The sequence below is a fragment of the Haemorhous mexicanus genome, chromosome 7 (assembly GCF_027477595.1).
Source record: "Haemorhous mexicanus isolate bHaeMex1 chromosome 7, bHaeMex1.pri, whole genome shotgun sequence".
In the NCBI taxonomy this organism is placed as follows: Eukaryota; Metazoa; Chordata; class Aves; order Passeriformes; family Fringillidae; genus Haemorhous; species Haemorhous mexicanus.
Window position 1 is genome coordinate 42,900,900 of NC_082347.1, and position 25,958 is coordinate 42,926,857.

Sequence of the window (25,958 nt, forward strand, 5' to 3'; positions counted from 1 at the left end):
TGGTTGTTTCAGGAGTTTTGTTGATTTTTGGTTTTGTTTTTATTTTTACGCCTGGCTTTGAAATAGTTTTAAGAGCCTGTCGGTCTCGGTGTATGGTAAGAATGTTGTGTTCCTACCATGCAATACTGCTATTTGCCATTCTTTATAAAAATCTACTGTCAAAGTCTGTATCTTGGCAGGCAGCAAAAAGAAGTTAAAATTGTGGTATTTTCAGATGAAAAGAAACTAGGAAAAGAGTTGGAAATTATTTTAACACTTGCTGCAATGAATTCTGATGCACATGTGTCTCCATTGTGTATAAATTGGAAATTAGGTAAAATACGTTTGGATATTATATATGGCTACTGAGGAATCCTAAAAAAAACCCCAAACAGAATGCTAATTCAAACAGGACGATTTAAATGTTGGCTTCGAGAAATAGCTGTATATCACTTGGTTCATTTGCTCTTTAAAATTACTGTTTTCCCCCTGTTATGCCAGATTCGGTGCCTTCTACAGGAGGTCTCTTCTGCCAAAATTCTGACTGAACTTAGGCCAAAATCTAAGTGAATGCTATTTAAAAAAAAATATATGTGTGCATTGCAATGCTGATGTGTCCACTCTTAAAGAAGTCCCCAACCAAAGATCTGAGCTAATATTATCACTTGTCACAGTTTTAAGATTAAAAAAAACTCCCAACCAAACAAACACAAAGAAAATCCCACCTCACCGGAACAAACTCCAGAATCCCAGTACAGCAGATATTTTTCTACCACCCAGCCTCGAAAAAGACTCATGCAGTTAACTGATCATCTAAAACCATTACTTATGTATTTTGTCTCATGTGTCAGTTTTTAATATATTATAAGAAACAGAAACATTTGTGTTTGCCTGTTTTATAATACCTGGAGTTTTTTAAGTGGATCTGCTGTTTATATTTTCATTCATTTTTTAAATCTTAGAAAGCAGTTATCTAAACTAGATTAAGGATGTCTTCCGTCATATCAAGAGAATTTAAAACAAGTAAATTACTTAAATAATTTATTAAAAATTTACAGTGTTCTGAGACAAAGATATTTTGCATGACTTAAAAAATGTAGGTAGATCTTAAAGACATGTGAAAGAAACTGCTGATAACAAATATATCCCAGATTACTGCATAATTTCTGAGAGTTGATCCCCATAAATTCAAAGAGTTATCATTCCCAAGTGGTTCTTTTTTTTCTTTTATCGTCCTGTTTTTTGAAAGGAATGCTCAGCTTTTAAAAAAGGTTTTCATAAACACATGTGCAGTTTTAGATAATGATTTTTCAAATGATGGGCAAATGTGAGATAAAGTTGATTTAAAGCATTCTTTCATAAATTTAGAATTCATTAGCATATGAAATGATACTTAGTAAAGTGACTTCTGTTGTATTATTTCTGTTCAACAATGTAAATAATTTTTTATTAGCACTGCAGGTAATCTCATTGTAAAAGATAATCATTTTAATGCAAGCTTGTTTTCAAAGCAGTCTGATTTATTTCACTTTATACCCTTTCATAGAATGACATTTTGTTTGCATATCTCTATTTCTGCTAATAAAAATTGAAGTTTTGTAAGCTGTTTTTTTGTATGTTGCTTTCTGAATAAAAATTTGTTTTGGCTGTTTTCATAATTTACTTATTTCTCTCCGCCCAGAATCATATTTTGGGGACAAAAGTTCCTGTGTAGAAAATGCTAACGCATTGAATCTCACGAGTTCTTCTTCCCTGCGAGGCCTGAATAGCACATGTATAGGAAAAACACCTCTCTCTTCTGGTAGATCTGGTTGCAGAAGCCATACCCCGCTTATGGGATGTTCGGGTAAGATTAACAGGTCTTAGAGGAAACAGTCCAACTTATATTTCTGATGTTATTTTATTAAGCAGTTTAATTTTTAATGTGATTATATTAAGATACTAAAACAAACTCAAAACACAGTGTGTTTCGTACCACAGAGGATGCTGCCAAGGAACTATACACGAACAAGAATACACTACTTTACGTACTAAGAAGATGTTTTAGTATTGCATCCTCTTACTACTTACTTTACATTCATGTATGAATTATCAGTGTAGTTAGAATTCAGACTTCTTTCAAATTGTCCAAAATCAAATTGTATTTGTGGACATGTGAACATGTAGTGTGGTCATTAAAGAGCCCAAATTCATGCACATCTCTAATCAGGGTTCATTTTTAGGCTTGTAATGCTTTAGACATCATATATAACATAATTATCAAGTTTCTTGATGCAAGTTTTATGTATTTTGTGTTGACATGTTCAGAGGTGTAGAGCACTAGTTCTCCAGAACATTTAGTAGCTGATGGTACATCTTGCAGTACTTCCTATGAGCAAAATGGTGTTACAGGGTAATGATGCCTTGTGCCATGTTATATGTATCATATGTGCTCTCATAATATGAAAGTAATGGGATATAAAGTTACTTCTTTCACAGTCTTGACTAATCATTATCAGTTCAGTCTCTAATGTTCTTAAAGACTGAACTGATAATGATTCCTTCCTGCATCTGTATATTTGTTTATTCTTGCTCTGTCGTCTATGATGCTCGTTGATCAATCTTTCATTAATCTGTATGGAATGTAACTGAATATATATATGACTGTTTTACAGTTACATCCTCATCTGCAGTTTCTGCTCATACTGTTGCATCAGTTATTGTAGCTGTAGTTGAAGGAAGAGGCCTTGCCAGAGGTGAAGTAGGAATGGCCAGTATAGATTTAAAAAATCCTGAGATGATATTATCACAATTTGCAGACAATACAACTTATGCCAAGGTATTTTATGGTCTAATCATTGCAATTTACTTTCTTGAAAAAAGCTTATGACTAATGGAAAATTAAATTTCTAGTTTGTGGAAGAGATTTCTCAGAAGTGGAAGTAACAAGTTCTAGAAAATGTGCAGTGTTGAAAAGACTGATCTTTTCCTTACTGTGCCTTAGATATCTAAGAGGCAAGAATGTTTTTCAAAAGAAAAATAGCCTTTCTGCAAAATACACTGTGGGACTGAGATGTCTCGTTTTGAAGAGCATTGGGCAATACATGGTAGTAGAACATGCAGCTATTCTTCACCAGGCAAAACAACTCTGAGAACAGAAGTGCATTAATGTGTGTGTGTGTGATAAAGTAATTATAGTTCTGGCGTTTGTTACATAAATACTCCATCTCAGTTTGAAATGAAATTCACTCAATTTACAGCCTGCACTGCATATTCTACATTAATTTGGTGAGTAATCTCTGGTTTATGCAGCAACGGCATTAGTGGAACATCTTAATTCATGGGTTATTTTGTAGTTGTGCGTGCTAAAAAATAATGTGACTTGTAACATCTTTACAATATTCAAAGAAACAAAAGCTTTATTAGGACAGTAAGTAGCTCTGAATCAGAATATAAACAACCATCAAATCTGTTTACTAAAACAGGTGTTGTATAATGTTGTACAGTGTAATATTGTACAACATTGGTGTCCATTACAATTGTATAATGTACAATGTTGTATAACAGGCTTTATTTTCAAGCATTAGTGCTTATAAAACCTGTTCTGTTCTTAACATACATAGCTACAAATTGAACATCCTTTATAGCTGCCTCTCAGGCCGCTATAGATTGTTCATTGTTTTCCTGCCTTACCAATATAAAAGCTGGCATTTTCTTTGTACACATATGTTCCTCATTTTCCATTAACATTACTGAGTTCTCCATTCTGTGCTCATACCTGATACTGCATTCACCATCCAGTCAAAGAAAGAGAGATGCTAGTGTGCAACTACTTTTCCCCTAATGCAGGAAATGGCCTAACAGCCCAATTTCTTGCCTTAATCTCTCACACCTTTAACAATGTGTGAAAAAATCCATGGTCAGAAGTTTATGCCCACGGAAGAGACAGAGGAGTTCTGTACCTTTTATTCTTGAACAAAGGGAGAGGCCATGGGGCATTTCCTGATGGGGTCTCTCAAGTTGTTGGAGGACTGCAGCCTGCTTTTTGTCCTCATCCCAGCTGTGGAACCTTTGCCCATTCTCTACTGGCTGAGGTACTTGGGAGGTACAGACTTCCTGATCTGCCTGCTAAGTGTGCCCCTTAATATGCTCTCCCCTGTGTAACTATGGTACGTGACCAATAAAATTAGCTTGAAGTCCACCCTGGCTGGGGAAGTTAATATTCGTAACCCTATTAAGTCTTTGTCCTTCTCAAAGTTCAGGAGCTGACAATGACCTTGGCTAAGCAGCAGTCCGTGTCAATTGGTAACATTTTTTGAAATTAATGGTTTGTCCTGTTACTTCCTTATCTACAAGTCTGGCCCTATCTGCAGGCAGATTGACGCAATCTGTTTGTAAAGACACATTCATGGTATTCCTGTCAACAATTCTGTGTTATCTGCTGCTCAGCTGTTTTCTTACACTCTCAGAATTCATGGTTTGCCTAGTGATTGGAATCCAGCCTACTGAATTTTCTCTTTCTTGGGCATACTTCTGTTTCTGAACATTCTGCAGATAATTGCAGGAAAGTTTTCTCGTATTATTTAAGTTTTTCAAGATTTGCTGAACTGTGATGCTACTGGAAAAAAACTTCCTAGTGGTTAGCAGCTAAGAAGGGCAGTGACAACATACCCATCCCAAATGCCCTTAGATAATTTTTTTTTGGTGTATTTTTTGTACTTGTTTAGCTTTTTACTGGGACATCATCTGTCCCTTCTTGCACATCTTAACTTGTAAGCAGTTAAAATATAGTCTGTTTTTTTATGTTTCTCCCTTGAGAATTTGTGAATGCTGGTAAAAATGAACATAAGTGCATAAGGTTGTTTGTCCTTTCTTATACAGTAGAAGAGCATATAATCTACTAATAATCCTTACAGGGAGTGTGCGTAACATAATGCTGGTAAAATATACAGATTTTTAGCTATGTTAATACTGAGATAAGTGTTACTAGAGGAGATTAAAACAAAACAAAAAACTAGTCTCAATCAAAAGATTAGTAGTATTCAGACATGTCTTATTTCTTCATCATCCAGAGCACCATTGACCTTCCATCTGCAAGCCCAGAAAGCTGCCATCTGTTGAAATAAGTCCTTTTCCCCCCATCATGGAACATAGTTTGGGATATTCATCTCTTGCTTCAACAGCGAGCATAATTCTGTGTTCAAATAGCAGTGGATAAGCTCTAAATTTTGTTTGTTTGTTTTTAAATTAGTTTCATGTATATTTAGATACATATTAATTTGACTCACAACATGCTAGTGTAGAAGTTAGCAGATAATTTGGAACTTGAACTGATTCTAAAATACAAGGGTTCTGTATTTTGTTATTGTTTGTCATTATTTAAAATATTTGAGATTATGTATTTTTTATTGAATTATTTTGATTTTTTTTGTCCAGGTTATTACTAAACTCAAGATTTTAACACCACTAGAAATAATAATGTCAAACACTGCCTGTGATGCAGGGAATACAACAAAATTATTCAGTCTGATAACGGAGCATTTCAAGGTAAGATCTAAAATTTCATTCAATGTTCTAGAGTTCTTGTTGATCACTTTTATATGATGGTTGGTTTAAAAGTTTTACACAACTTTTAAAATCTTCAGATTTTGTTTTCTATGATTTTCGGGTCTAATTTTAGAATGGTAGTGAATAAACTAAATGCAGCTCCCCCGCTGCTACTTCTAATACTGACAGTTACAGAGATAGGTATATTGCTGATGAAAGCTGAAAGTTTTGAATTTGTGGCATTGGGTAATACCAAACCTAGGAAAGATACAGAAATTAAAAAATAAAGCATTCTCCCTCGTTCTCTCAACCTGATAAATCAATGGGGCTGATGTATCATAGAATCAGAAAAAGAGCACTGTCAGGGTAAAAGAGGATAAAATGAACTAGTATAAGTAATTTATGTGTATGAAAGCCTCAGAACCTTTAAAAAAACCTCTTAATTACTACCTGAATTGCTTCATTGCTGCAGAGTTGATGGCTTCTTCATGAGTGTTCTTCTACTTCCTGACCTCTCTCCTCTTTCTCTCACATAAATCACATGTGCATCACACACCTCACATTGACCTGCTTGTGCTAGTAAGCTAGAATGAATACTTCTATGAAGACAGATTGCAGAATCAGTTGATAGATTTCTTGGAAACATGTATCACTAGAAAAATATAGAAGTCTCTCTGATGTAACTTTTAAAGCTATTTGCTTTCATCCCCATCTTCACAGAATGTGACTTTTACAACTGTCCAGAGAAAATACTTCAATGAAACAAAGGGTTTGGAGTACATAGAACAATTGTGTGCATCTGAATTTAGCACCATTTTCATGGAAGTCCAATCAAAGTATGTTTCAATAAGGAAGAGCATACTGTGTCCAGATAAGTTTTTAACAAAATCATTTTATGTACTTATTACATATATCTGTGTCATGTTGCAAAAGTTAGGAAACTCTTAAGACATCTGTCTTTTTATTTTGCCCTCCAGTGTTTCTGATATATGTAGAAATGTAAATAGAAAGCCTGTTACAGTTGAGTGGTTTTTTGAGTTTTCACAGCTTTCCACTTTGTTGTTTTTATTCTTTCCTTAAAGATACCTTTCAAGAGCTAGCTGTGACTGCCTTTTTTCTGGCCTCAGCAAGCATTTTCTATGTATCAACAATTTTAAGTGTTGATACTTGGTGACCAGGGTCTTTCAATCACTTGTGTCTGTTCAAATATGCATGTTCACAATACCAGTGATATAGTGGAGGCTGTCAAGTGTACAGAGCCTCAGACATTTGTGAACATTTGATCTGCATGAATATATGTTCACTAGACATGGGTTTGTGCATATTTCATATTTGAAATATTCTGCTTTTTCAGTGCTGTCAATCGCAGTAGTTGCCAAGCCACAGTAGTGTAAATGTTGTTTCTGTAGTGCACTACTTTTGTGGTATTTTTGTAGCAGTATTCAACATTCATAAAATATTGTTTCTTTCCAAGGTATTACTGTCTTGCAGCTGCAGCAGCTTTGCTAAAATACGTTGAATTTATCCAAAACGCCGTTTATGCTCCTAAATCACTAAAGGTTCGTTTCCAGGGGAGTGAGAAAACAGCTATGATAGATTCATCCTCAGCACAAAATCTTGAACTAGTGATTAATAACAGAGATTCTCGGTAAGAATAGTTTTTTCAAGTTATGTTTTTATAAAGATGGATTTATCTAAGGTTCCTTGATATTTGTGTCAAAGAGCTGACCATTATATTTATTTCTATATGAGAGAACTTGCATACTATTCTGAGCTTCTAAAAAAATACCTTGACAGAGAAATATGTTACAATTCAGCACAAAATTTCTAGCACAGAAAATCCTAAAGTGAATTGTAGAAAGAGATGATGCATAATCATCCTTACGTTGATGTGTATGTTTTATTCAGACTTTAAAAATTTATTTATGCAAAATTTTACAGACTGGGAAATGAAAGTGGCAGTATTTCTGCAAGTTTCTTATGTTGGATTGAAACACCTACATTTTACTCATTTTATGCAAGAGACGTACTTCAGCCTTGAAAGGTTTTTTTGTTTCCTTTTAGATATAATAGTGGGAAAGAGTAATTTCTATAATGATGGGAATGTGCAGTGTGGTACTTGATTGCGTGGTAGTTTTCCACATTGAGATCGATGCTTGGAATACTTCCTTAATTGGCAGTTAGTTGCCGTGTAGGCAGAAGAAACTTCAAGGCTTACCTTGTCCAGACTATTAACACTTGTGGGTTAGCAAGAGAAATACCTGGAACTTGCATTTTGCTGCCTGTCAGGTTCTGAGATCCACCTCTGTTTAGATGCCCTCTTAATCATATAAAAAGGGGAGCCTGGAGATTTCTCACTCTCCAAGTACTGTTCATAAGAGCTTTCCCCTTGGGGAGGTACAGTAGAACCACAGAATGCCTTGCATAGGAAGGTACTTTTGGAGTAATACTTTTCTGAAAAAATATTTTTCTGTTCTTAATTTCATAGATGGTTTTGAGAGGAAAGTGGTTACAGGAGGAACTGAGCAACAGTAAACTGCTTTAAGTTTCTCTGTTGGTTGTTCGTTTGTTTTTTTTTTTTAGTATTATCGATGCAGAATTTTTGCTGATCCATTGGCAAGTTTGAATCAGCCTGACATAGCTATTTTGATTACATAGATCTTACCCCCAAAGCCTGGTTAGTTATCTTTGTATGAGGTATCAGCAGGTAAAAGTTAATAGCTCAGGTGCACACTTATTCGACCTAAGTCGAATTTGGGTGCCAGTCTTAATTCTGGAGGGACTTGTCTTTCTTCATTTAACTGTGCAGGGAAATAAGTCCTCAACTGCGTGAAGATAGGCACTGTGGATACTCTCCCAAATGTAGAGTTGCACTTAAGTGTTGTCACGGGTTGCGCCGTGCAGAAAATGCACCCTTTATACAGCTGGGTTTGAATTTCCCCATTTTTAAAAAATTCTCTGGACTATTGCTTTGCATTTTTTATACCATGGTATTTCAGGGTGTTTCTGCTCACTCTGCCTCCCTACCTCCCTACCTACCTGCCTGCCTACCTATCTACTTATCTATCTTCATGGTGTTTGTTTTGTGTACTTGTATTAGGTTTCTTCCTATTCAAGTTCTGGTTAAAATCGATATGTTGTTATGGCCCCGGTATTTCATGGGTCATCTTCCAGCCAATAGCATAGAAGATTTCAGGTTTCTAAAACTATTTGACCATGTAGTGGGTGTAAATATTACAGATGGCTTATTCTGCATAGATGCAATCACATTTAAGTGTGAAACCCTGGGATATGTAACATGTAAAAGCCATAAAGATGAAACTAATACTTAGAAATTATAAGCATGTTATTTAGCTCCTGTATTGACTAAAATATGTTCTTTAAAATAATAAAACAAAAAATTATTTCTCTTTTTGACTTCTAAGTGTTTTAAATTATTTTCAGAAATGTATTTCAAGTAAATTATTCTAATTAATATTTGATCTCTGATTATAACTTGATAATTTGCCTTCTTGTGTAGGTTGGTTTGTTCATTTTAATTAGTTTAACTGAGAGGGAAATTGTGAACTTTACCACTGCAGTAGCAATGAAATACTACTAAAAATATGAATAAAATACCAAGTTCAAATGTATTTCTATACTACATAATTGAGGGCTAATATTATATTAAATTACATTGAATTACTTAGCTTCCTAAACTGCTATTGTTTAATATATGGCAAACAGGGAGATGCTAAGCATGCCAAAGCATGCCTCAGATTTGTAGGATAGTCTAGCCTATAAATGTCTCCCGACACTTACCATCTCTTTTTTTGGTGTATGTATTCTTCACATCTATTTTATTTTCAAAGGAATGGTCACACACTTCTTGGTGTTCTAAATTACACTAAAACTCCTGGTGGAAGTCGAAGACTTAGATCCAATATCCTGGAACCTCTAGTTGATGCTGAAACAATTAACACAAGACTGGACTGTGTTCAGGAATTACTCCAGGATGAGGAGCTCTTTTTTGGTCTTCAAGGAGGTAGTAGTTTATTTTGTAACACCTAATACTATATTTCTTTTTAAACATTGTTTTTCTAATATAGGAAAATACGTAGTGTGACTCAGTATGTTTGAAAAGTATTTTTTAATGGTTTGTTAGGTGACATAGTAAACACTTAATTTTTTGAAGTAATCTATATTATCATAGCGATACTTTTCTCAAGTACTTTGCTTAGAAAAGTTGAATTTCTCTGAAACAGAGTATAGAAATCTGTGAGCCAATAGCTTTGTAAAAGAGTTGGAGTTTGTATCTTTACCTCTATGGCTGGGTATGCATTATGTTTGATGTATACAAGTATATATAATGTATAAATGAAAAAGCAAACACATTGCTTAAGTAATACTTGCGTATAAATATTTCTTCCTGTTGCTTCATAAAACATATGATCCAGAGGAAGGCAAAATACAATACTAGAATTAGTCCCCCTGAAACTGGATCATATAATCTTCATCTGTGTCAGAAGAGAAACACAATTTAATCTAAGAAACAAAAAGTATTTCTGAATTGACAGATGTCTACCTGTACAATAATCACTGCAATAATCACTTAGGTATAGTAAGTCATAAGTGTAGTTATGACAAAATAATTCAGATGTTAGTTGTTTTTAAGCTAGTTTTTATGCTGTAAATCATTTGTGACAATAGAATATAAGAAAAAGATTAGCAGTAGTATAGCTAATTAATTGTGTCCTTTCAAAGAAAATACATCTTAAAATTTCAGTTTAATTTCTGATGTGTATACTTTTGTTTTACAGTTATCTCAAAATTCCTGGATACAGAACAACTACTTTCGGTTTTGGTACAGATTCCTAAGCAGGATACAGTATGTTTCAAAATACGCCTTGGAAAAATCAATTATCTGTCCGTAACATGCCCTATATAAATGTGATGCCTATAATTCATCCTAATTTATGCAAATGTACTTCCAAAAATGTTTGCTCTTTCATCACTCCCCACCTTTATTCTTCATAAGTGTACATTTTATTCAACAGTACTTAAATGAGAGAGAGGAATTTTCTTCACATCAGCATAAATGGAAAAAGTGTTTAGTGACTTACAGTCTTAGTGACTGTTATATCTAAGAGCAAGATTATTTTTTCATTAGACCTTGCCTCATATATCAGTCTGCATGTTAACACATGTAATACAAATATCAAAATGGAATAAATACACGTAGTTCACCAGTGAATCTTGGTTGAGACCAGATCCAACAATTAACTACAGAGAGCCTGAGGTTACTGAACCTCAGCTCTGTTTCCACTAAGCATATTGAAACCATGGTGTTAAAAGTTACATTTGCCTACCGTACTCAAGTTGGATATGTCTGCCACTGCTTTTGAGGTTGGTGATTACCTATGTTTATGCTTGTCTGCCAGCATTTTAGATATTCTCAACTCTTTCACCATTCAGTGTCTTCTCACATGCTGATTTACCTGCTTAGATAAAGGATTTGTCCAATTCTAGTTAAAGAAATCAGGTACAGACTCAAACAGGACAGTAGTAATAAATGAAGATAAATCTCTTTAATGACATAATCAAAACCCAGAATGTTTATTTTTCGCAGCTTTCCTTGTAGTAATGTGTAACATGAACTCATGAGTTCATCTTTATGACTAAAACTGCCACACAGGATGCTTTTATCTATGCATAGGACCATGTACACCAAACATTTTTACTGCGGTGTTTTCACTGTTGACTGGTTCCAGTATAGCAGAGCATACTATGCATGCAACAGACATGCTTATTCAAGTGCTAGTTCAGTTGCTTTTATCAAATGCTATATTAGGCTATCCACTATGTTTCATTCCTACTCTCCATAAAAATTTTCATTGTAAATCTTCCATCAGTCAGCAGATGAGATGCACATCTGAGAAGCCTACAGTTTCAGTTACTAAATGTGTGTGGTATATTCTGCATGAACATTCTCTTATCCTAAAAAGGCTGTCACTCACACAGAATCACAGAATCACCAGGTTTGAAGAGACCTTCAAGATCATCAACTTCAACCCAAGTCCTAACATCTCAACCTAACCCTGGCACCTAATGCCACATCCAGTCTTTTTTTAAACACATCCAAGGACGGTGACTCCACCACCTCTCCCAGCAGGACTTTAAAAAATAGGTTTGGAAAGGTCCATTTTTTAAAAATTACTGCTCTCTCTCCAGGTTATGTCATGCAGTTACAAAGTAGTTAGGAAAAAGCACGAGTTTCTTGGAGGGACTAATTGTCTTTTTTTAAAAAAAATAATATTCATTGCATAAATAATATCTTGCACTTCAGGGAGACTCCAAGGGAGAAAAGCCTTCAAAAACTGCTTGATCCAGTCTTGGTGAGATGTATACTTGAAAAATCATGTCAATAGTGAAATCATTTACTGCCTTTGGGTTGGAGAGTATCATGTGCAGAGATTCACTTGTAACACTAGTTCAGTTGAAATTCCTGTAAGAACTAATTAGTCAAAGATCCATTCCACTACCACTTTTTCCTGTATGAAACATCAGTTCTTTTCAGATCAGATCTCTGATTCCTTCATGGGACTTAGACCCCATATTTATTTGGAGATTAGCATTCTTTCATTCATGCATTTAGCACTGTTTAGTTTTGTCTTTACAAAAAAACCCTTTATATGACTAAGTCATGAGATGCCTTCAGCCACAAGAGAAAAGAGATATTATATATTAATGAGAAGGTTTCCCATGGGGTCATGCTCCTATGTTCATGTGCTTATCTACATTTATCTGTGTTATTTCCTTAAAATTCTTTTGCACAGTGCATATGTACTGCATATGTTATATCCTAATGTCAGCAGCAAAATTTTTTATCGTGAGTGTTAATGGGGCATAGAAAACAAGGTCAAGGGTTTCTGTGAGTGAAAGATTTTGAAGAACAGTCATTATTGTGAAAAAAATTTTGAAGGATTTACTGGAATTTTTTTTAATCATATGAGCAGATGTCTAAGATGTACGTATATTAACCAAAGAGAAATCAACCAAACTGGGTTATGTTGTGTTTAACAGCATTAATGGAAAAGGTTGTGAGCTTCATTATAATACATAATGTATTTGCTTTGAAAAAGTCTACAAATTGTGTAGAGCTTGTATAGAGTTAAGTATACATAGAAGATGAAAAGTTTTCACAGCTTGGGCTAGCAGGGTATTCTTAGAGTCAGTCATTATCAGTTCAAGCACAGGAAAATCTTACCAATGGTCAAACTATCACAGCAGGCACTGTAAAATTTAGGTAAACATTTTTTGTGCAGATGCAAAGTTGTCAAAGCGGGCTTACGAAGCATTTCAGGAATTTTCATTAAATGTATAAGTCTCTTACTGTTAAGAATATAAGTTCTACTAGTTCTTAAGTACCTTTTAGAACCGTCAATATTCGGAATATTTTTCAACAGGTTAAAACTGCTGAATCAAAAATAACTAATTTAATCTACCTGAAGCATACCTTAGAACTTGTGGAGCCTCTGAAAGTAAGTGGTCTTTGGTTTTTTGGGGGGTTTTTTGGTGGTTTTTTTTGTTTGTTTGTTTGTTTTTTGGTTTTTATTTCTTAATAAAGTACAGACCATTTTTTCCTTATTTTTATGAAGTGCAGTTTATTAAATTTCATAGAGTATCTCAAGTTGGAAGGGATGGATAGAGTAAAAATATAATATAGTTACAGAAGACAATACTGCCAACATACTGCCGACATACTGCCAATGTTGATTCTTAACGCCAGTCGGAAATACGCATTTGTGTCTCTGCCCTGAAGAGCAGGATTCCTACCATTACCTGAATAATGGATTATATACCAAGCATTTAACTGAAACTCCTGCTCAGATTCCACAGACTATTTACAAAAATGCTGATTAGCCTCACTGAATCTAAAAACTTTCAGTCCTTTAAAAAGGCTGCAAAAAGAAGTAACTGTCATGTTCATGTTTTAATCTTTAACAGGCTGCTTTAAGAAGCTGTAACACACAGCTGCTAAAGGCTTACTACAATTCTCTTGAAGATACAAGGTATTTCTCATAATACTTAGCTATTGTGTTGGAAACTCTCATCTCAAAATTGCCTGTAAGATAAAAGATGTTGCATCTTTGCCTATTTATAGTTATGAGTATAGCTCAATTCTTTTGCTTAAAGCTGATTCTAATTGTCAGAAAATCTTAATTTTCAGCTAATGAATACAGGGATAAAAGCAAGAGAGCTGGCTGTGATCGTGGAGTTGCTGCTAAACTGAACTCCCTTAGAAATAATTCTGGAAAGACAAGAGTAGTGGTTTCCTAGAGTCTCCATAATAATGCAAAAAATCAAGTGTTGTGTATTTGAAAAAAATGTATCTTTGAGAAATAATTTATATCTCCCAAAGATGTGAATAGTATTTTTATTTTTATGCAGACTTAAGTATAGTCACAATTCATTCTGAGGTGAAAATAGAAATGTAGTGTTTTAACAGTAGAAAATTTAAAAATAGCTTCACTTGTAATACTGCTACTTGTAATTTGGGGGTGGTACTGCAAGTAAAAATCATAAAGTATTATGTATCTAATTAGTGATACAAAATATACAAACATTGCAGATTTGGAATTATACTTGAAAAGATTACAAGTGTAATTAATGATGATACAAGATACACAAAAGGATGTCTGAGTATGAGGACCCAGAAGTGCTACGCTGTTAAGCCTAACATCAATGAATTCCTTGACATAGCTCGTAGAACATATACAGAAATTGTTGATGACATAGCAGGTATTTCTAAACTAAAATTTGTATTTATTTGGAGTTTAAAGTAGATCACGCTTGACATATAGAAGCCATGTATTTGTACGTGTTATAACCTTCTCATATGTAAAAAGTATTTAGTATTGGTATGAATTGATTGTCATTGATAAGCAACTGAGATTCTCCATTTCTGGATAAAACCTCAGTTTTATTTTAATATAATTGAATAATTATATGGTGATTCCTGTATTCAAAGCTCTGCTGGTCCTTGTTCTCTTAAAGTGCAAAAAAGTTGAAGTAATGGAACAGAATTACTCCATCTAAAACATTCTGCATAAAACATTTAAATCTTTGGTTTCGTTTCTTCATTTAAAATATCTGTGTTCTTTGTTCTTTATATTTTAAGCTGTCTTGATCTATCTGTGGACTACCTTTTAGCTAAGGTTTTAAGAGTTGGAAAATACGAACAAAAGGAGTTTTAGCATGATGTGCATTACTGTGTTTTAGTAACCTTCCAGTTTATCATTATGTCAAAATAGAAGAAAAAAATTTTGTCTGAAACTGATTTCCTTTTTTTTAGTATAAATTATTGATTTCTAGAAAGGACCATCTTAGTTTAGTCTATAGTTGGAAACCTAAAAAAGCGTCAGAAGCTTTAGCACCTGTCATATGTCATGAAGTTCCTGTTTTATTCTAATCCTACATTCATGCATAGTGAAAAACACAGATGGTACTAGTTCTGTGTTTCTGAAACCTTCCACTAACAGTTTCCGTCTTGGTACCACCACAAGGAGGAGAGGGAGAGGCGAGTTCCTGAATGTATGTAATTTGGGTTAAATCTCTATATGTGGTATGTAGGTATGATAACGCAACTTGCTGAAAAGTACAGCCTGCCCATGAAAACAAGTTTCAGCTCTGCTCGTGGATTTTTTATCCAGATGAATGCTGATTGTTCAACATTACCTAATGGCCAGCTTCCCTCAGAATTTACAAAGGTAGCTGTACAAAATATATTTTAGCATAATATATTTACTTTATTTACTATACTTTATTTACTTTATATAATATATTAATAAACTGCACATTATACAGTAAATAACAATAAAAATAATTTCACAGAAGATATTTAGAAGTAAATTAAGTTTTAATTGAGATGTTTTTATAACTACCCTATATTCAGTTATATAATCAAAAATGTGCAAGTACATGCAATTATGTTTTGTGCAAGAATAAAGTTATATATCTTGCTAATTGTTATCTTAAATGGAATTTTCATAAAAAATTATGCAGTGAAAATGAAACTGGACATTGTTTTTTCTCTTTTGTTTCCCCATATGGTTTCCAATTCTGGTTTTAGAAGCTATTTTTCCTACTGATAATGAGACAAGCTCTTACTGTTGGTTTCAATTCCCCCTAGATCACAAAAATGAAAAACACATACAGCTTCACTTCAGCAGATTTAATAAAAATGAATGAAAGATGTCAGGAGTCCCTGAGAGAAATATATCACATGACCTACTTGTAAGACCTCCTAAAACTATTATATAAATAGACTTTTTTATATAAATATACTTACTTAATAAATATACTATATTAATAAATAAATATACTTTGCTAAGTATATTTATTTTCTTTAATTATCTGTACATGGGCTTTTAAAGGTCTCTTTCTGTTAAATTATGGCTTCTTACAGCCATATTCTAAAGCAGCACTGTTCAAGTGTACCTCCTGAGACAAAAAACCCCCCATAAATTATGTATTGTATTAAACATGTTCGCAAATATGTTGGCATTTATTAATAGAAGTGGTAATCCTGTAAATTTTAATGGGTTAATTACCTGCACAAAATGGCACAATGAATGCATTAGTTTTGGATCTGTTATGCGGAATTGGTACTTCTAGTCAGTTCCTTATATATAGAGCAGAACTGTCTATTTCTGTATCTTGTCCTTGCTGCATGTCATGTTGCTCTCCTCTGATTCACAACTTAGTAAGTATAATGTTACCTGCCAGTTGAATGGAAATTCTTCCTAACAACTATGTAGGGTTTTTTTAACATGAAGATCTAAGAGAATTATAGTCACATTTCCCATGTTAATAAAACATACTTGATTCCATAGCTATATTTTTAGTTCATTCTCTGTGTGAAGCTTTCAAAAGAGCTGTTGGTATTTGAGGTGTGTGTCTTATGTCTGATCAGCAAAATGTTAGCTTGAGATGATGGTACAAGATCTTAATTTACTTCCAAGAAATTTATACGTTTGTTCCCATCTGGTATACATGATTGTGTTTGATGAGTGACCTTTTATCCTAAGGTATGCAGCATGGACATTATAAATCCTTTATTTTTGTAAATTGTATAAAGTTGACAGGGTGTCAACTGTGCAACAGCTGAATCCGTGTCTTATTTCAGAATAGTATGTAAACTACTGAATGAGATCTATGAACACATTCATTGCTTATACAAGCTGTCCGACATTGTGTCTATGCTGGATATGCTGCTTTCATTTGCCCACGCCTGCACTCTTTCCGATTATGGTAAGTGTCTTCTTTGATTCTGTTATGGGTTAGATAAAGACCCTTCTGATGGAGAATAACTAGACTATTTTGTCTGGTTCCATTTCTTTTTCTGTCTCAGTAGTCCTTAGGTGGGTATCTCTGTTCTGTCTTTGCCAGTTTTATGCTGATGTTCTTTCTCCTTCCATTCATCGAAATTAAATTCTGTTAGTTAGCTGCCATAAGCCTTCCCAGTCACTCTTCCCGAAATAGACAGTTTAAGCATATTACACTCAAAAGCATGAAGTGTATGGACGCTCTCCGTTCATGCCTTTTTCTGTTCCATTAATGCTGGTAGATAAAGGAGCCATGTGTAATTGGTTCAGAAAAGAACTTTATTCTGACAGAAATCCATAGAGATAGTTCCAGCATCAAATGGATCTTTGTAGGCATGGTAATAGTTCCAGCATCAAATGGATCTTTGTAGGCAAGGTACATTTCCAAATAATCAGTATGGTAACATAAAAATAGAAGGAATGCTACTTTCCTGTTTAGCATGCAAATACAGAGTACATATCTAAAAGTAGCAGGAGTTCACAACCCTTGTACTTTATAAAAATACTTTATCTCTTTGCATTTTTATTGCTGGAGTTCAGCCCTACTTACTAGGGAACAACACCACAGAACATTAATTTTGAAATTAAGTTTCAGTTATGGGTTTCTTTTTGTAGTCATAAATTATGAAGGCTTGCATGGTAATGAGAATCTGTACCTGAAAGTGGCTGGTAATTCTTCCCAAGAGCTCTGCTCTGGAAGAATTAACTTTATTTCAAAACATAGTAGCTTAGTAATGTAAAGGTTCCCACACTAACTCCTCAGTGTTTTACATCTTTTTTCTTCATTTAGTTCGTCCAGAATTTACCGATACTTTAGCAATCAAGCAGGGATGGCATCCCATTCTTGAAAAGATAGCTATGGAAAAACCTGTGTCTAACAACACGTACCTGACAGAGGGCAACAATTTTGTCATTATTACAGGACCAAATATGAGTGGAAAATCAACGTACCTGAAACAGATTGCTCTCTGTCAAATTATGGCACAGATTGGTGAGTAAGAGCATACAATATTATTCATCTTCTGCAGCACATTTTTTTTCTGGTTAAAAATATTTACAAAGTTGAGTGATTTAGCTTCCAGAATAACATTATATCTTAATAAAATATTAACAGGTAATTTGTAGTGTATTTTCTTCTACAAGCTCTTGCATTGTTTACAGAGGCGACTGTAAGGTTTTTCATCTGCTGCTGGAAACGTGTGGGGCCCCATCTGTGTGTCTTGAAGCCTCCCCAGTCTGTCTTCAGAGAAGCACAGTTGCATGCCCTAATTCTTTGGAGCACCATAATCCAATCTAGCACCTTCTGCTAGATTGATAGCGAACGTTCTTCAAGTATGCTGATCAGACACGCGTCAGTCATCCAAAAGAAACACATGACTTTGAGCATACTTAAATTCCATAGAGAAACATGTTTCCAGACAAGTACAGTTAGTAGATAAATAATCAACTACTTCAAATAAAAGTAGTATCAAATATTGCAAGGTTCTGTTACTAAAGTTATAAAAGGAAACCAACTTTTTGTAAAGTCTTTACTGAGATTTGTTCCTATATTCAGGAATTCCTCATGACTTTTTTCTTAAAAGTCTGGTAGCACTTGTCAAAGACCTAACTCTATAGAATGAAGCTACTTAGTAGTGGAGAATAAAATTTATCCATCATTCATTTGTGGGTTCAGTCTCCAATAACTGCAAGTTCCTGAGGAATTGCTCTCAAAACTGTGAGTTTAATATGAATAAAGTGGACTGTGAAGTTTTTGGCAGAAGGTTCCTGTTCAGTAAAACTACTATGCTTTGAAGTCTGATAAAGGCAACACCATCTCGATTTTGGGAAACTAACATTTCTTGGGATTAGTAAATCAGTGGCCACAGAAATGTAAAACAATCCTAGAGTTCATTGTTTTTCTGCATCCCTTGAGACTGACAAACAGCTTCAGGAGTATAATTTCTTACAAGTTTCACTGATAAGCTTCTTTAATTATCCTATCTATATAATAACTTTTTTCTTATAAATTAATGGTAGAACTTAATCTTACAGAACTTTACCACGTAAGATGCTTTCTCTGCTGTGCACAAAAACCAAATGTAAAAGTAATTTTTTTTCCCAGTGATGTAGTCAGGCAAATGTTTTAATGATGAGAGAAACTTGTATTTTACTTGCTTTGTAGGTTCTTATGTCCCAGCAGAGTATTGTTCTTTTCGAATCGCAGAGCAGATTTTTACCAGAATAGGTATGGATGATGATATTGAAACAAATGCATCAACATTCATGAAGGAAATGAAAGAGGTATGAAATATAGCTATCCAGGTCCAAGGCCCATTTTTACTGTTGAGCTAATAGAAATTGTACTAGTCTATTTCCACTGAAAGAGTATAATTTGAAAAACAGTCAAAAATTCAGCCTTCCTCTCTTTTATGATAAACCGTAGAAAACTAGGCATCTCTTAAATAGAAAGATATTCCAGTGTGAATAAAAATCAGTGCTTTGTTGGATAGTACTTTCAGTATTTTTGGGTCAGCTTAGATGTTAAAATATCATTTGTCGGGGCCTAAGCTCTCTCAGTTTCCTCTCACAAACTGATACCATTTTGAAGGTAAGTGATATGTTCAGCGAAAAAGAGAAAGAATGCTGTGGTGTGACACTTTGTTTGATTAGAATTGACCGCTGTTTGAAAGCTTTGAAAAGGTAAAATTGCTGTATCTCAAGAGATTTTTTTTTTTTTAATTTCTGCATTATGTTCCATCTGAATAACAAAAAATTCCTTTTTAAAAATCCACATTAATAGGTGTGATAACACTTTGAATCTTTTTCTAGATAACGTACATCATACAAAATGCTAATGATAAATCACTCATCATTATTGATGAACTTGGCAGAGGTACCAGTGCTGAAGAAGGTATTGGAATTTGTTATGCTGCTTGCGAATATCTGTTGAACCTAAAGGTAATTCTGTTTTAAAGGCATTTAAGCCTTAGAATTGTTTTGTCATCCTGAAAGTAAATACAGTATTTTCTCATAATTTAACAACAGTTTTGCAAAGATTTCTTGGCTAAATAAGGTGTTTTTACCATAACCAGTGAATAGTAAGAATTGCAGTGGTAGAGGAAACATGCTGACATAAGCTGCGGTTCTATTCACTGGTTGTTGTGATTTAATCCCAGTCAGTTGCTAAACACCACACAGCTGCTTGCTCCCAAGCAAGAGTCCAAGCCCAAGAACTTGTGGGCTGAGATAAAGATGGTTTAGTAAGTAAGGAAAGCCATATGCAGAAGCAAACTACGGAATTCATTCACTGCTTCCTATCGGCAGGCAGATGTTCATTCGTTTTACTGCTATGCCGTTTCCCCACAGTGACTGTTACCAAAATGCCAAATGTCCCTCCTTCCTCACAGTTCTTATTGTGGTGGTGTAGTATGGTGTGAGATATCCCTGGGGTGGATTTGGGTCTGCCATCCTGGCTGCGTCCCTCTACAGCTCCATGAACACCCCCCAGCCTTCTTGCTGGTGGGACAGGGTGGGGAGCGGAACGGCCCTTGGTGCTGTGCAAATGTTGCTCTGCAGAAGCTAAAACATGGGTGAGTTATTTGTACTGTCTTGGTCACAAATCCAAAGCAGCCCAACACAAGCTACTATGAAGAAAACTAGCTCTAGTCCATTTAAAACCGGAACACTGGTCACCATATCTTTTCAGCTTGCCTGCAAGCTTGTAACTCTGTCTAGAAAGAGAATAACCCAGTTTGTTTAGTTTTACTTATTTAGTTTAGTTTTAGTTTTGCTTTATGCTTGAATGTTAAAAGTGAACCTCTTTACCTGGTGGTTACCTTTCAAAGTACAGTGGTAGTTCCACACAACTTATGCATTGGTCACAGAGGTTAGAAACTTGTTTAGAAAAGTGGCAGGTAATTTCAGATGGATTGCAAGTTTCACCTCTGTTGCTAGTTTTGTGATCAACCTCAGGGGGCTGTTACGAACCTTTTCAGCGTGCAGGTGTTTGTTTCTCCTCAGAGTTTATTCAGAGTACTTTTGAGGGGGTTTTGGTTTCAAAAAGCTCAGATACTTTCTGTCACTTGTACTTTTGATAAAGAATTCCTTGAGAGAATTAAGTAACCATTTGACAGTCGTTCCAATCCACACCAGTCAGATTTTGTAAGCATAGTGGATTCTTCTTTGTTTCTGATATTGTTTTCCTTCTTTTGAGAAATGAGCAGAAGACTTCTCAATTGGAAAATATGTACTTGCCAATCCTAGAACGCATCCCTTAAGGATTTTCATTTGCTTTAGTAGTGTAGAGACAGCTTTTAAGTGTTTTGGAGGAAAACCTGGACATCTGTGAGATTATTTAATTTTTCTTATTTTTATTGTAATTTATTTTATTATTGTGATTTATTTCTGGATCCTTGCCAAAATAAATTTTCTTTCTTGTTTCCTTATTTAGGCATTTACACTGTTTGCTACGCATTTCCTGGAACTGTGTCATATAGACGCTTTATATCCCAATGTGGAAAACTACCATTTTGAAGTGCAACATGTGAGAAGCAGTGCTGGAAATAAGGAGAAAATTGCTTACACTTACACACTTTCTAAAGGGTACACAGAGGAAAAGAACTACGGTAATGGATTCCACTGTGACTTACAGTTAGCAAAAGTTACACAAGATGCTATTTCAGTTACTAGGCATCGAACAGTATTTTTTCTGATGACAGGTTTCTCTTGAGTTTGTGTCTCTCTCAAAGAGAGAGATACAGAAATATGCAGGTCTATAATTTGTTCCAAAGAATTATGTGTTTTAGGTCACCACATAGTGAGACAGCAGTTTTGGGTAGTACGAAGAACTTACATATTTTGTAGTGAAAAAAAAAATCTTACTGAAGTCTTAGTAATGCCAGTATCTCCTTGATTCATGTCTGTTTGAATGAGTTGGGTCATTTCTGAGCATATGCTACTTGAGTTCATTTTATCTGCTCTTATGGAAGTGAATGAATGTATGTATGGCAGACACGTCTTTAAGTTCTTTAGTGACTTAAAGATGTGTCTGCCATAAGCAGTGATATGACTGGTTAACAGCAGGTTGGCTCTTCTCAATTAGCAAAAAGGAATCAAGTTTCTTTAAAAAAGGAGAGGAATTTTACAGTATATTAGGCTAAGACAATTTTGAGAGGGTCTACAAAAGGATCAGTGTTCTCTGAAAAGTGGATTTACTTATCTTTTAACTTCAGAATAAATTATAGATTGTACAGATTGATAAATTATGGGTCAAGAGTGAATGACAAAGATTTATAGAAATCTGTATGTTTCCAAATACTAGATTTGGATGTTGATTGCTTGATTTAGGTAACATTTAAGCAAGAGGAAATTAGCTGCACATGACTTTTGCAAGCTATTGGTGACTGAAGACTAGGAATTATTCCAGCTAAGCTTCAAGTAACAGTACTTAAAACTCACCTTGATCGGAATTTCAGAATAAGTTTGTTTAAACTTCAGCAGCACAAGCTCAATTTTAGATGCTACACCAACATTAACTCCACAGAACTGTATGTTTAGAGAGTAGTTTCTGAGAACAGGAGACCTTTAGAAACTCAGTGTTCATGTCTTGGTTTTACCTTACTTTGAGTAAAGTCACATTCCAAGAAAGGGTGCAAGGGCTCTTCATGACCCTTTTTCATTTTTAAACCTGTAGTATCAAACCACCCAATGAACCACACAGGTTTTCCAGGGGTACGGATAAAGGAAAAAGTTAAAAAATCATGTTAGGGCAGGAAAAAATATCTACATCTCTACATCTAGGTACCGTTAGTATCTGGAAGTTTGCCTATTGGCAACAAAGAAGTTGAAAAATCACATCCCTGTCCACTGGACGTCTGGATATAATTGAGAGTGCAGTTAGCAAAACTGCTATATTTTCTGCCAAATTAAAAAACCTGAACCGAGAAAGCTGATAACACCATGGTGCTGGTTTTTTTTCATTTTAACCCCCTAATATCTCTCATTCTACCCATTTTCAGTATTACCCGGCGGTATCTTGATACTGAGGTCTGTTTCAGATAGCATTAAAACAAAGTAGATGTGTTATTTTGTATCTCTCCAAACCTTAGTGTTCATTAACAAAAAAAAAAAAATCCCAAACAAAACAAGAAAAATGCAAAACCAAACCCCCCCCCCAAAAAAAAACCCCCACACAAAGAAAAAATACACATAAATTATTTTAATAAAAATTAAAATTAAATGTTTACCCTTTAGAAAAACAGGCGAAGTTAATTCTGGAAGACATAAAATGGAAGGTAGGGATAAAAATTACATTAAAAAATCCTTATTTGTGTTTTGTATGTTTAGGTCTAAAAGCTGCAGAAGTGTCCTCCCTACCATCATCCATAATTTTGGATGCAAAGGAAATCACAAGTCACATTGCAAAACAAATTTTGGTATGTAGTAGAAAATTATAATGCTGTATTTCACAGTTTTTTTACTACTCAAATGTATTTCCAGTTTCTGAAAGGTTACAGGATAAGTGCTGCCTATGTTTTAATGAAAATAGATTTCATTAAACTTTGTATTTCTGGAACCAGTTCTTAAAGATTATATTGAAGGTCACTGTTAGCTGACAATACAAAATGGCCCTTCCGGTAAAGGAGTGTTGGGTGTAATGTTTGTATGCAAACCAAGAATTGGGAGATCAAAAACAGGCTAGAAAATAGCTAATACTATTGGGGGTTTTTTTATAATAGAACAAAATTTTGTGTTTTAATGAATGTATATTTTTAAAAACAGCACAGACAGAAGAGCACTCCTGAGATGATGAAACAGAGAGCTGCATACCAGTTAGCAATGAGATTGGTTCAGACTGCCAGAAATTCTCGACTGGACCCTGACAGTTTGCGTGTATATTTGAAAGCCCTGAAGAAAAAGTATGAAGCCAGTTGTCCCACACCCAGAAAAAATGATGAGCAACAGTAACATGTGGCATAGGCTGTTCTAATACTTATGACTGCAAGACAATTCTGGTTTTTCCCACAGTATTAGTACAGTCTTTTCACATGGTGTTATATTTTTAATTATCAGTCTAAATTCCACTCAAGTAATGGAAGACCATATCCTTTATGGGTTTCCCCCACCCCGACATACCTGGAATAAAAGCATTTGCCTTCTATGAGGAACACAATTCTTTTTGACAAAAAATACAAATCATTTTAGAGCAGCGCTGAGAGGGAAGGACTGGGGCAACTCTAAGGAACTCAGAATTTTGGGCGTGATACAAAAGAAAGCTCAGATTGCAAAAAGGGAAACGTGTGCCCAAATTGCCTCAAAGCAGTTTTGCTGTCTGTTCATGTTCAGTTGTGTCTTCTGAAAATGAAACCATTTTATTCACGCTGCTGTGCTAAACACTTCTCACAGGAAGTGAGAAACAGATGATACTGAAACGTGAAGGAATTTGGATGTGTAAAAATAAGCTGTTCTCTCTTCTCCAGAGCAAGGTGTTTAGTGTTAGTTGGTGGTAAAGGTTCCAGTTTTTCTCACACTCCTCTTGCTCAGTCTCCAAGTCACTGCAGGATTTCCAAAGACTCTGCAGTGGAGAAGCTCTCATCGTGTTCATTCTGATCACACAGAAATACTGAGGGGGAAGAGAATGGATAAAGGTGAAATTTCCCTGAGAAAAGGCTCAGAGATTAGGGTGTTCACTGATGGCATGGGCTGGGATGAGGGCTGAGCAGCACCAAAGCTGGAGCACATCAACCATTCTGCTTTCCCCTGATGTTTTATCGGGGGGTTTATGGCCCTGCCAAGAGACAGATGTTAATTAAAGAGTCCCAGGCCAAGCCATGACAGTAATCTGTTCTGTTCAAACTGGTGGTTTTTTGACACCTTCATTAGCCACACTCTCCAATACTTAGTCCTAGGATTAGTTCCTGTTACTCTTTGCAGCCTTACATCCAACTTTCCACCCCTTTTCTTCTCTCTGTCTGGTGTGTCTTTTGTGTACCTTTCTTGTCCTGTGTGCTCCCCCTCCTGTTCCCTTTCACTACTTTACTCTCTTCTTCTTGTTCTTCTTTCAAGAAATAAACACTCAATATTTATTTATTAAATATTACTGAATCCCTCTCCTCTTCTTTTTGTCTCTGTCTCCCTCCCTGCTTGCATCTTAATTTCTCCTCCTTTCTTTCTCTCCTTTTTCTCTTGTCCTGCACCGTGACTGTATTTCTTTGTCCCTCTCACTGTCCTTTGGCCTGTACCTGTCTGCACCTGCAGCCCAGCCCTTCTCCCTCATTGTACCCTTCCCTTGGTAAGCCTCTGACCTGCTGCCCATGCCTCTCTTTCTCCATTCCTCTGCTGTGCCTGGCCGGCCTTTCCCCACCTGCATGTGCCATGATCATTTCCCCTCTCAGTCCTTGTTTCCCTCTTCATCTCTGTAACCCTCTGTCCTTACCGTGTGTGTAGGACTCTGTCTTTTTCTCTGTACTCCTCCATGCCTCACTCGTGTTCCTTTTTTATTCTCTGCGGCTCTCTGGTGCTCCCCGTGCCATTGTTCCTCCTGTTCTTTTTAATCCCTCTCTGTCATGCTACACATCCCAGGGGTGTTTTGTTTGGTTGGGTTAGGTTTTTTTTCGGGTTTTTTTTTTGTTTTGTTTTGGTTGTTTTTTTGGTTTTTTGTGGTTGGTTTTTTGTGTGTGTGTGTGTGTTTTGGTTTTGGGGTTTTTTTGTTTGGTTGGTTGGTTTTTGGGGGGGTTGTCAATTTCATCCTACACCCCGTTCTTTCTTTTCTTCCTGTGTCCTCTCCGCTGTCGGTTCCTGTTTCTGCCTCTCGCCTGTGACAGCGAGGCTGGGGAGGAACCTCAGCCCTTCTGGGGGCTGCCCCCTCTTTCTTGTTGCAGCGGAGTCCCTTTCTGGGGGGATGTACACGTGGAAGGGGACTGAAAGAAGCGCTGCGCAGCTGTCCAGGGCAATATGACACGTTCTGTGCCTCCTTTGGGGGTAAGGAAAAGAGGGTGAAGACTCGGGGCTTTGGTGTCATTTGGGGCACCCCAAGGTCCCTAGGAGAGGGAGCCACACTGCGGTGGAGGAGCAGGTGAGTGGGGACCGAGGAAGGCGGTGGGGGGG

General features: G+C 35.6%; 1 protein-coding gene across 5 annotated transcripts in view; it reads left to right on the top strand.

Annotated features, from left to right (window-relative positions):
- The window catches only part of MSH4 (mutS homolog 4), a 28,031-nt gene extending 3,339 nt beyond the window's left edge, over positions 1 to 24,692 (top strand). Inside the window, exons 2-20 of one of the 5 annotated variants that reach the window (XM_059852265.1) lie at positions 1,661 to 1,825; positions 2,634 to 2,797; positions 5,395 to 5,505; positions 6,226 to 6,341; positions 6,980 to 7,153; positions 9,357 to 9,529; positions 10,305 to 10,372; positions 12,951 to 13,025; positions 13,492 to 13,556; positions 14,117 to 14,286; positions 15,118 to 15,254; positions 15,677 to 15,780; positions 16,673 to 16,797; positions 17,662 to 17,862; positions 19,036 to 19,154; positions 19,683 to 19,811; positions 21,304 to 21,478; positions 23,199 to 23,287; positions 23,634 to 24,692. In XM_059852265.1, the coding sequence (XP_059708248.1) occupies positions 1,661 to 1,825; positions 2,634 to 2,797; positions 5,395 to 5,505; positions 6,226 to 6,341; positions 6,980 to 7,153; positions 9,357 to 9,529; positions 10,305 to 10,372; positions 12,951 to 13,025; positions 13,492 to 13,556; positions 14,117 to 14,286; positions 15,118 to 15,254; positions 15,677 to 15,780; positions 16,673 to 16,797; positions 17,662 to 17,862; positions 19,036 to 19,154; positions 19,683 to 19,811; positions 21,304 to 21,478; positions 23,199 to 23,287; positions 23,634 to 23,819 (2,546 nt within the window). In that variant the 3' untranslated portion in view covers positions 23,820 to 24,692. Of the gene's footprint in view, positions 1 to 1,660; positions 1,826 to 2,633; positions 2,798 to 5,394; positions 5,506 to 6,225; positions 6,342 to 6,979; positions 7,154 to 9,356; positions 9,530 to 10,304; positions 10,373 to 12,950; positions 13,026 to 13,491; positions 13,557 to 14,116; positions 14,287 to 15,117; positions 15,255 to 15,676; positions 15,781 to 16,672; positions 16,798 to 17,661; positions 17,863 to 18,032; positions 19,812 to 21,303; positions 21,479 to 23,198; positions 23,288 to 23,633 lie in introns of those variants that run through there. The other 4 variants (XM_059852266.1, XR_009487240.1, XR_009487241.1 and 1 more) reach the window with 4 other exon arrangements.
- The last annotated feature ends 1,266 nt before the right edge of the window (positions 24,693 to 25,958 follow it).